General features: G+C 41.3%; 1 protein-coding gene across 1 annotated transcript; it reads right to left on the bottom strand.

Moving 5' to 3' along the window:
- Positions 1–2,328: 2,328 nt before the first annotated feature.
- Positions 2,329–3,427, bottom strand: LOC103249953 (olfactory receptor 4E1). Its single transcript, XM_008048565.2, has one exon. The coding sequence runs from the start codon at positions 3,344–3,346 to the stop codon at positions 2,399–2,401; it is 948 nt and encodes a 315-aa protein (XP_008046756.1). The 5' UTR covers positions 3,347–3,427; the 3' UTR covers positions 2,329–2,398.
- Positions 3,428–11,885: the final 8,458 nt, after the last annotated feature.

The following is an 11,885-nucleotide window of genomic DNA, read 5'->3' on the forward strand; positions in this document are numbered from 1 at the left end:
GCTCACTGGCTAGAACCTTAATGACTGCCATGCAGCACTGTTTTGTCTGTCACATTGTAGGGCCTATTCCTGCACAAGAGGTCCCATTTGGGCTCTTTGGAAAGATGTTTCTCCTTTTGTCTGCCATTGCTTATAGTAAAAGAGCATTTTGTACAAATTCTATAATTCTCAAATTTGACTCAGCAATACGGCCAACCAGTTCAAATAAATATAGTTTTACACTGTTCAGGGAGTTATCTTTGGGAAATAAACTACTCTATTAAATATTTGATTAGTCTGTTGGAAGTTAATATATGATACCCAGAAAACCCTACCTAATGCCTTCATAATCATGCTTCTGTATAACTGAAATGGCTTGTTTCACTTAAGTTTCCTTCCCAGCACATTTCCTGGCAAAATTAATAATTTTCCTAATAAAAAATATGATAAGGCTCTTGTTTATCACAGAGTTATTAATCATACCCTCACCGATTGCCTGGGAAGTCCCAGCTGCATTTAAGCCTAACTTTCTCATTGATAGAGTCAGAGTGAACTATCGATTCCCAATGTGTCATGCTCTTTTGTATAAATGCATATGAGATACTGCCTGGAATATCCTCTTCAGATTCCCTGGTTTCTCTGCCCACTCAACACATGCCACTCTGTCATAATATGTGCCCCCACAACTAGACTCAAGATGTTGGGTTATAGATCATGTCGTATTCAACTTGGTATTTTCTTTCTTTCTTCTTTTTTTTCTAAAACAGGATTTGTTGAGAGGACAGAAAAGCTCCCACAACGGGAGGGGAGCCAAAGGGATTGTCCCAACTTGGTATTTTCTACCAGCTCTTAGAGCAATATTTGGCGACCATTAAGTGTTTAGCAATAAGTGCTTAATTGAACAAATTTTCTGCATAATAATGAAAATAAAGTTATTCATAAATTATTTTATGCCACTTCTGTGCTTAAACCATTCTGGTGGCTTTTCATTGTACTGAAAAAGTGTCTAGGCTGGGCTTGGTGGCTCAGCCTGTGATCCCAGCACTTTGGGAGGCTGAGGTGAGTGGATTGCCTGAGCCCACGGGTTCGAGACCAGCCCGGGAAACTTGGCGAGACCTCGTCTCTACAATAAAATAAAAAATTAGCCAGGCATGGTAGCGCATATATGGTAGCCTATAGTCCTGCTACTTGGAAGACTGAGGCAGAAAGATCACCGGAGCCCAGCAGGTTGACTCTGGGGTGGCCGTGAATGTGCCACTGCACTCCAGCCTGGGCAACAGAATGAGACTCCAACTCAAAAAAAAAAAAAAAAGATTCTAGACTTCTCGAGAAAACTTAGAAGATTTCTTTTCACCTCTTCAATATTACTCTCTTGCCACTACCACTCTCTGTCTTACACTTTAAGCTGTAATCACAATGACCACTCACTTCTTGGAACAAGCCAAGGTCTTTCCTAGCATAGGTCTTTTCACCTGTCATTTCCTCTGCCTAGAATAGTCATAATCGCTCTTTTATCATGGTTAGATCCTTTTCATCTTTCACATCTTAGCTTAAACGTAACTTTCTCTGAAAGACCCTCCTTGACCATTCAGTCTAAATGTGGTCTCTTCCATATTCTCTAATAGCACATTGCTCTATTCTTCTACAGCATGTATCACAGTTAAAATGTATTTGTTCATATTTTTGTTTTCTATATTCACTACACTCTAAACTCCATGAATGAGGGGCTATATATGTATCTTATTTGTGTCTATAAACCTAATACCTAGCACATAATAGGTGCTCAGTATATATGTGTCAAATGAATGGATAATAAGACATTCCTGTTTTATTGTTCTGATGGCAAGTTTTGCCTGGATACTTGAGAGAGTCAATAACTTCAGTAGTTCAAACTCTCCCTTCTCAGCCATCAGTCATATGGAAACTCAATTTGTTTAATTTACCAGTATCTTTTATGTTGTTTACACAAGAATCTGATTGAATGATGTATGTAGGCAAGGGTTGCCCAGAAATCTGAAGGTTGGTTTAGACCTTGATCATCATTCTAAGCAGAGAGAGGCAGAATAATGTAATGAAAACAGCTTGAGTTTGTGTTGATACACCTGGGTTCACATCCTGCCTTCATCATATCCTAGAAGAGTGACTTTACATATATTATTTGAGCTTTTTTTTCATGTATAAACAAGCATAATAATACCTACCTCTCAGTGTTATTGGGAGAATTAAGTAAATACATAGTGCCTAGAACAATTTTCAGCACATGGAAGATATTAACAATCATAGCTATTGCCATGATTGTCAGATATTGGGCCAAGAATAATTTTATGTCTTATAATCTGATGAATATAGTGTGCAAATTATTCTTTGAAAGGCATTTCTTTGATTTGGAGCACCAAGCATCTTAAGGACTTAGACATTTTCATTTTTCCTCTTTCTTCTCCTTCCTTCCCACTAACTTGTTCAAGGCACTCTTCATGTCTTCATTCCTAAGGGTATAGATAATGGGATTCAGCAGAGGGGTGACAGCAGTGAAAAACACAGACACCACCTTGTCCTCTGGCAGGCTGGTGGATGGGCGGGAATAGATGAAGATGCAGTGTCCCAGGAAGAGGGTGACTACCGTGAGGTGAGCTGCACACGTGGACAGGGCTTTCCGCCTGCCCTCAGAGATCTGCTGCCTCAGATTCACCAGGATGACGGCGTAGGACACCACCAGGACCACAAAACAGACCACAGAGATCACCCCACTGTTGGAGACAATGAGAATCTCAATGATGTGGGTATCGGTGCAGGCCAGTTTGATCACCTGTGGTACATCACAGAAGAAGTTGTCAATCTCATCAGGACCACAGTAGGGCAGCTTGATGGTGAGGGAAGTCAGAGCGATAGAGTGGATGGTCCCCCCTGTCCAGAGGGCCACAGCCAGCAGCACACATACCTTCCAGTTCATCACTATCATGTATTGCAGGGGTTTACAAATGGCCACATACCTATCATAGGCCATGACGGTGAGGAGGAAGATCTCTGTGCAGGCAAAGAGGTGCAGGAAGAACATCTGGGTCACACAGGCATCAAAAGAGATGAGCTTTTTTTCTGACCAGGTGTCTATCAGCATCTTGGGGACAGTGACAGTGGAGTGGCAGACATCAATAACAGACAGGTTGCTGAGGAAGAAATACATGGGTGTATGGAGCCGATGGTTATAGGTAATCGTTATGACAATGAGGATGTTCCCAATCAATGTCAGGACATAGAAAATGAGGAACATCGAAAACATAGCCATCTGTACCTTTTGATTTACAGATAAACCTCTAAGCCAAAAATATGCCACTAAAGAAGTTCGATTAAGTAGGACAGCCTCTTCCATTCTTTTTGTTGGTTCCTCCTGTCAAGAATTAGGAAAAAAAAATCCAAATATAACATTTAGTAGCTGCACCAATCATTTGGGCACTTAGTTTCTTGTGTGTTATGATTTTTCTCTCCATTTAGAATCTATGTTCAAATATTGTGTGTTTCATTTTGAAATCCCCATTCAACATTTTAAATCATGCTGTACACATAGTAGGTGCTAATCACACACTTTTGGAAAAATAGAATAGAGAATTCTGATTCACTAAGAGATATGAAATGACTTTGAAGAGAGAGAGGCAGAGACCAAACAAGTTTTTCTCCCGTACTGTACTAAGGTATCAAAGCTTAGATTTAGATTATACATTTTTACGGGAAAAAAAATTAAGGCTTTTCTGGCTCTAAATAAGTAATTTGTTCATAGCTACACAAATCTGGGCCTCGAACATAGTTTTCTTTATTGTCCAGCTGACTACACTTTTCAGTAAACTACTGACTCCCCTGTTGGCTTTAACACGGTGCTCTGAGACCGTCATTTCCATGATATGACTTTAGAAGGGCAGCAGCTTTTTACCAAGCTACTGGACAATTGAAATGTGGCTGTGGCTGTGATTTTTTTGAGCAGTTCTTTTTTTTTTTTTTTTTTGAGTTGGAATCTCACTCTGTCGCCCAGACTGGAGTGCAGTGGCCGCTCCCGGCCACCGCAGCCTCGAACTGCTGGGTTCCGGCGATCCTTCCGCTCAGCCTTCCAAGTAGCTGGAACTACAGGCGCGTGCTACTACGCCCGGCTAATTTTTGATTTACTGTAGAGACGCGGTCTCGCCAAGTTGCCCAGGTGGGTCTCGAACCTGCGGGCTCAGGCAATCCACTCACCTCAGCCTCCCAAGGCTCGGGATTACAGGCTGAGCCACCGAGCCCGGCTTGAGCAGTTCTTTACAGAAGGCAGGATAAAACTCTGGAAGCCTTAAAAAATCTGGAGAGAGTGAAGTGTGGCTTGCCTCTTCTCCACTGCACTGCTGAGGGCGGACTTGCTCGTTCTCAAGCTGGAGATCAAGCTCCAAGCCAGCCTAATAGCATTACTGTCTTCACTGGATTACTCCAGCTCTTTTTCTTTTTTCTTTTTTTTTGAGTTGGAGTCTCACTCTGTCGCCCAGACTGGAGCGCAGTGGCTGCTCCCGGCCACCGCAGCCTCGACCTGTTGGGCTCTGGCGGTCCTTCTGCCTTAGCCTTCCGAGTAGCCGGAATTACAGGCGCGGGCTACCACGCCGGCTGATTTTTTGATTTATTGTAGAGATGAGGTCTCGCCAAGTTGCCCAGGTGGGTCTCGAACCCACGGGCTCAGGCAATTCACTTACCTCAGCTTCCCAAAGTGTGGGATTACAGGCTGAGCCACCGAGCCCGGCCTCCAGTTCTTTTCAAAGTCCCATTCTGTTGTCTGATTTACTGCTCCACGAGTAAAACAAAAGCAGGTGCTTTATTTTCTTTTAAATTAACTGTCTGTGACAAAAGTATCACTGTTTTAAAAACAAGTATATGCATTATGTAAAATTATAGGATTTTGGCCCTTAAAAGGACTTGAGAGTTTGCATAATTATTATTTGTTTTCATTTTACAACTAGACAAAATGAGGCACAGAGCGGCAAAACAAATGATCTAAGTTTAGAATTGGAGTCACAGGTGAGTTTAGAGCTCAAGTCTCCTGACTTCTGGTCAGGACTCTCCCCACTCTACCTCCACTCTGATCTGAATTTTTGTAGTGGCTGTTAATTGGGGAGTCAAGTAGAATGTGTCTAAGTGACCTTCCTCCCTCTTTCTTCCCTTGGTCTTCTGAGTCAGATTGTATGTGTGTGGCATCTCTGGGGAGCCTCTCTGCTCCGGCTTGCCTCCTCCATGCCACTGACTTCATGCACAGCCTTCCAGGGGTGGCCCACCCAAGGGAGCTGTCTCTCTTGAATGCTTGGGCCCCATCATTCTACGCTACCTCCTTCCTATCAAGGATTACTACTGGTGCTTTATATCATCCCTCAAGATTAGGCTCGCTGATAGATGAATGAATCAACCATCACCGCTTATAAAAAAGGCTAGAGAAAGCTTCTTTTTTGCTCCTAGTTCTCTCTTTGTCCTCAGATATTTCCTATACCCCATGATGTTAGTCATCTGCAGATAATGGCCCTTTTTGCTGTCTCTATCAGAGGAAAGACTAATGATAGTGTCAAATCAAGGAACTTGCAAAGTAGATCAGTGGCAAAGAAGATATATTTGCGTCAGGAGAAGTCAGTCTTTCAGCTAACATTTAAAAATTAAACTCACTGTGTCTGGTACTTGGATTAACATTTACAGAAAAACCGCGATGATGTAGCTATCGATTAATTTTACTGTTTAGAGTTTTTTTTGTAGAGTATTTGCTTAAGGTTTTTTTTCCCAAAAAACTGTTTTAAGTGTTACTAATTTATGTCTGCTTCCATGGCTGCAAAGTTGAAACCTGGAGAACTGACCAACAATGGAGTCAAGGGTTTATTTTAAAATCAGTATGGGAAATTTCACCTGTACAGACCAGAAAGGGTGTGCAGATTCAGTACTGTGTCTGAAATGAAGACTTCTATTCCGTCCTCATATTATAGGGATATATGTATATTTTAACTAACCCTTTTCTTTCATCACCATTTTTTCCATTTCTGTGGAATCATAGAAAAACATGCTTTGAAAAATGGAGCTATGTTCAACTGCAATAGAAATTTTGTGATAGTCTATGTCAAGGCTATGGAGAACAAAAAGAAAACCAAACCTAGTGTTTATTACATACATTTCAGGAAAATAGGGGGAAATGATTAACAGCAAAAACAGAGTAAAACTGAAATAACTATAAAACTCACCCTGAGTTGTTTCTGATGGTTTCAGTATATCCAAAAGTAACTGATGTATCGGACCTGTGGTTTCAATATCAGGAGTATAATCTTTCAGTAGAAAGAACAATTTATTTGAAGTTGGACAAATCAAATAACTCCATTTACCTTAATTTTTTTTAAAATGAAAGATGAGAGCACTCACAGTTCCTTTGGGTCTTGTTCACAGTTCTGGTGATGTTACAGTAGGTGTATTTGTTGATATTTTCTGGTAAGAGGTACTATTTCAGGATTTCTGCAAAAATTACACCTTTGTATCTATATTATTATCATTTTTCAATATGTCAAAGCATGTAACTCCACGGTAAAATTTTCTAGGATTGATTTCCAGTTAACTGAAGATGTGGTATAGAAATGGCATTTTTTCCCACTTTTCCAGATTGTAGTGATGAGTAGAAAGGATTAAAAGCCACAATCAACCACTTTCACAAGTCATGCTAGTTTATCAAGGCACTTCTAACAAATAACTTGATCTAATTATTCAGAAAGCCAGTGTAGCTGAAGCATCCTGTTTTCTTAACAGCACACTCTTTAGGTGCAAATTTTGTACGGTTAGTTTCAGATGGAATAATTCCATCTTCAAGAACTGAAGGGGAATCCATAAAGAAAGAAAGCAGCTGGCACTGGCAGCTTTAGCATTGGTGTTTTTCTACCTGAATTATATAGGCTTTATGATCTTGGGAACGTAAAAGCAATGGCATCAGCTTGCCCTAGTCACTAGTTAGGAAAAGTTCATTCCATGGGGAATGAAGTTACAGACTTTGCAATCACCAATAAGAATTTGATGAGAAAACAATACTTCAACATCTAAATCTTTAGGATGTATTCACATGTGATTAAGTGAAGTACTATTTAGTGATTGCCTACTATGTGCTAAGTATTAAGTGATGGGCTTTCCTGTTTTCTTATTTAATCCATATGGAAATGCAGAGCTGAGGGAATAGGTAGACTAGGAGTTGAGGTTTTAGTCAACTCTCTGACCGAGAGATTAAGTGCTTTGATTCTAGAGTCAGATGGTCTAGGTGCACATTCCAATGTCTTAGATGTGCATATTTGGGCAACTCATTTAAGTTAGGTCTTCAGTTTTCCCATCCACAAAACATAAACAATAAGGTTAAAATTTTTTAGAACTCTTGAAATCTTTGCGAAGCATGTAGCACTTAGTGTGTTACCTATAGTAATATAATTATGTAATATGCAATTCAAACAAAAAATAAAAATAAAAAAACAAAAATAACAAGAACAAAAAACCCAACCTATCACCAACTACCAGCCAACATTTTAGGCTTCAGGTATTCATTAATTTGGATAACAGTAAAAATTTAAAACCTCTTGCTTTGATTCTTCTTTCATTTCCTCTGATGTATGAGCCTGGTGGTCTAAAAAGATTCCAAAAGAGAGGAAAATGGAGATTACACTTTGAGTTTGGATTTCAAGACTGAATAATTTTGTGGAATGGTTACAATATCTTACATAGAGAGTATGGAGGTGGAAATAGACCTTACAGCCAACCCCTCATGCAACAGTGTGCATAAGAGAAGAAGGCAATAGAGGGAACATGTCAAAGTCACCCAACATGCTTACTCCCCAGGCTTTGTGCCTTGGACTCCTTTTCCCTAGTTTTCTGTTGGAGTCATTATCTTCAATCAGAGACCAGACTTGGATGCACTGAGAAACCTGGAGCTTCCAGACTTACCACTGCTGCTACTTGGTCAATACGGGGCTTCTACTGTCACTATAACAGCCTTGGAAATCATGGTAGACATTAGGAAGAGGGATATTCTGGCCATACTCATTCTTTGTACTTTTGGAACTGAGATACTTTAACATAATAACATGGCATACAATGCAGAAAATAATGTTCCATGGATCATAGGGCAATTACTGATCAAATGCAAGGTTGAGCAATTAATTTTGACCTTTTTATATCACAGCTTCTGTACTTTCCCTCACCTCTTGATGGCCTTTCTCCCTGGCCCACGACTTCCTTCTGACTGTACACACACTGCCTCTTAGGAGTCCCACTCAGGCTTTTCCTCCCTGGATGCAAAGTCTCTCCCGTTTCAAAATTGCATGTTTCTATTTCCTCCATAGAATAAATGAAAGCAATGATTTATACTTGCATAGCACTTTAGGGTTTGCAAAGCTCTTTCACACTCATATTTTATTTGATCTTTGCAACACTCCCGTGAGGCAGGGAGAACTATAGAAACACTGGACTTGGTGTTAAATGGTTTTCACGTCAGGTTTGCACCTGAATCAGTGTTTAAAGTCAGTCTTCTGGTGCCAAATCTGTGTTTACTCCATTACTTCACTTGGATGCTGCACATTAAAAAAGAGCAATAGCTTTAAGTAATGAATAACTGGCTAACCTCACCTTCCAAGAGAGGAGTAAGCAAGAAGCTGGTTAGGCAGATTGGGCCGGTCTCTGGTGAGACTCCATTTTACCTGGAGAAACAGCTGCAAGCTGCAGGATCCGGACAAAGGCTACATCCATTCCCTTTTTGCTTGCTTGTTCTATTTTTTGCACATCTTTTCCTAATTGGCCCTTTCCAGTCCTCTCCCCATCGACCATTCACACTACCATGCCACTTTTTTAGTCCGTACTACTGACCGGTTAGATTAGTGTGTTTTCAGTCCCTACTACCAACCAATCAGCACACCCCTGAGTGCAATATAAACCCCTATATCGGCCCTATCTTGGCCCCTCAGCGGCCCTATCTTGGCCACCCGTTTGGGAGCCCAAAAACTCGCTTGGGGCAACCCACTGAGTCCCCCCTCTTGGGTTCCCCTCTGGCTGTGAGAGTTGCTAACACTTACTTCCTGAATAAATGTTGACTTGCTTGCCCTTTGGTGTCCTAGATTCTTAATCCTAGCAGTTGTGAGACAAGAACTTGGGATTCATCAAGACAACAGAGCTGCAACCTTTCCTGACCAGGAAGGGAATTCTCCAAGCAAGAGCTGAGAACTGTACCACTCCGTGGGGCTCCGCCGCTGTCAGGCACCCCCGAGTTCCAGGGTGCCATAGTCCTAGGTCACCATGTGGGTCTCAGGGTGTCATTGTGTCCTTGGACTCCTCTTTGGACTCCACATGGGTCCCAGGCTGGCAGTGCAGCCCAGGTGGGACCGCAACACTTCTATGGAGGACGCATCTTTTTTTTTTTTTTTTTTTTTTTTTTTTGAGTTGGAGTCTCACTCTTTCGCCCAGACTGGAGTGCAGTGGCCGCTCCCAGCCACCACAGCCTCGACCTGCTGGGCTCCGGTGATCCTTCCGCCTCAGCCTTCCGAGTAGCCGGAACTACAGGCGCGCGCTACCATGCCCGGCTGATTTTTTGATTTATTGTAGAGATGAGGTCTCGCTGCCCAGGCGGGTCTCGAACCCACGGGCTCAGGCAATTCACTCACCTCAGCCTCCCAAAGGCGCGGGATTACAGGCTGAGCCACCGAGCCCGGCGGAAGACGCATCTTTAAAGGAGTTGCTTGTTAAATCATATAGACATTTTTCACCGGTGTAGGGAAGAGATGACTTTTTGATATTCTTTGATTTTGCTGACACGTTTTCCTTCTCATTCTATTCTTTCCATTCCAAAGGAGCAAAGTGATATGTCTTCACTACTGAAAGGTCACAGTCTCCCTACTAAAAGTAATCAGTCAGCAGCCAATAACCTAAGGTGTGTAAAATCTCATACTTGCTGTAGTATGAGATAAAAATGTTCATAAGAGTAATGATTCTCTCCAATGAGATACTTATAATATAGTAAAATATGATGACTTTTATCTTAGAAATTTAAGGAAACTTCTTTAAAAAACTTTAGGGTGATGCCAGTAAATGCAATAAAAATTCAATGTAATGTGATTTTCTGTCTGAGAGTCAACACTCCTCACAGCAGGAGGAAAGGGAACCAACAGAGCTTGCATGCTCCTACTGGGAACCTCATTCTGCCTTTCACCACAAACTGCAGAAACTAGACCCTCAAAGGAAGTTACAATTAGATATCAGCATCTACCCATCTCACTTTCAAAAAAGACCAACCAGTCTAATTCCATTAAACCATATGTGCCTGTTCACGTCAGTATTCACATTTTTGAAACTTCAGTTCATCCATATGAACTCTTCTGTCCTATAAGGCTTGGTATTTCCTTAGTCAAGTTCTTATGCTTCTTGAACCTGGCAAACTTTTCATTATGCTTCCTGCTAGCATTTTGCAAGTAGAATCCCTTATGACCTCTGCCATTTTTCTGTAAATTACCTAATTTACTTCCCTGCTAAGCAGTGTAGGTTTTTCTCCCTATGCTGGACCTCAAGTTTTGGTAAGTATCCTTGTTTTCTTTTCTTTCTTTCTTTTTTAAACAATTGATGATTCAGATACTTTCTATTTCTTCCTTTGTAAAAATCCTTATCCTTTGAAAAAATTATAATAGAATATTTACCTGCAGTCCTTCTTTGTTTATCTTCAACTGTCCTCTCAGCCACTTACCCTCCTTCCTTGGCATTTGTAATCATCTACACAGATGACCATTCAATAAACTGATCTCAGTCCTTTGACCTCTTCTCTAGTGATCTTGTCTTCTACCCTACCTCAGTCACTCCTGCAACATACCCCAGACCTTGTCATTACCAATAACAGCAATCTGCACACACTCGTAGGTTCAAGTATTCCATTTGCTTGAACCTTTTCTGTTATTTCTTCTAGTACTCCCACTTCAACAGGTTTTCAAACCTATCTGAAACTCCAATCCATTGATTCTATCACCCTCTTGCTACCCATTATTCTCCTTATGTTCTTATTTTCTCCCTTATTCAACTTAGTTCGAGGTCTAAGTTTACAGTCATTTCTCTGTGTACATCTTCTACTTGTGTCCATCTGTCCTTCCACTGGGGGTTTTTCCAGGAAAACCCCAATCTTGGTTCTGTCCAATGCTATGCTCATTTTGGGTGTATGCCTAAGCAGATGGAGGAAAACACACAATCGTATAGATGGTCTTACCTTACAATTGTGACTACAGCCTCAAATAGGCAATTCTACTACATTTTCCATAGTCTAATTACTTGTTTACTCTCTATGATGATTATTTTACAATGGTTTTATTCAATTCTCTAATAACTCCATCTACTTCCCTAGCCTCAGCTAAAGACTTATTTATTATGTTAGGCCACACTCCCACTGGGGCCTCCAGAATGTTAGGTCAGACACTCCAAGGGTATGGATGTTTGGTGTGTGATCTGGTGCCTCAAGAAAGATGCAAGGAATTGCAGGGAAGTTAGACTGGAAAATAGGATTTATTTAGAAAGTAAATTAGAGAGAGAGAAGAGAGAGGAGATTCACCTCTCCAGGGGAGGGGAGGGGTCAAAACTTAGAAAACATGGTGGCGGCCGTAGCTCAAAGAGCACATGGCCACATCAGAGTTTAGTAAAGCAATGGCGGCTGGCTGCTCATGGTTGAATGCTTTTAAACATTCCTCTTGATGGGGGCAGGTTGTTAAGGTGGTTGGGTGGTGGTCTGCTTTATACCATCATGGAAAAGACAGGCAAACACAGGTACTGATGTCAGGTGATGGGCAGCAGGCAGATGAATGGGCTAGCTATAAGATTACTGCAATGGTAATGGGGTTCTTTCTGTGTCACAAAGGCCATGAAGGGCTGCTGGGTCTTAT

This window comes from Carlito syrichta, unplaced genomic scaffold (assembly GCF_000164805.1).
Source record: "Carlito syrichta isolate Samal-C Ts95f unplaced genomic scaffold, Tarsius_syrichta-2.0.1 Scaffold124793, whole genome shotgun sequence".
In the NCBI taxonomy this organism is placed as follows: Eukaryota; Metazoa; Chordata; class Mammalia; order Primates; family Tarsiidae; genus Carlito; species Carlito syrichta.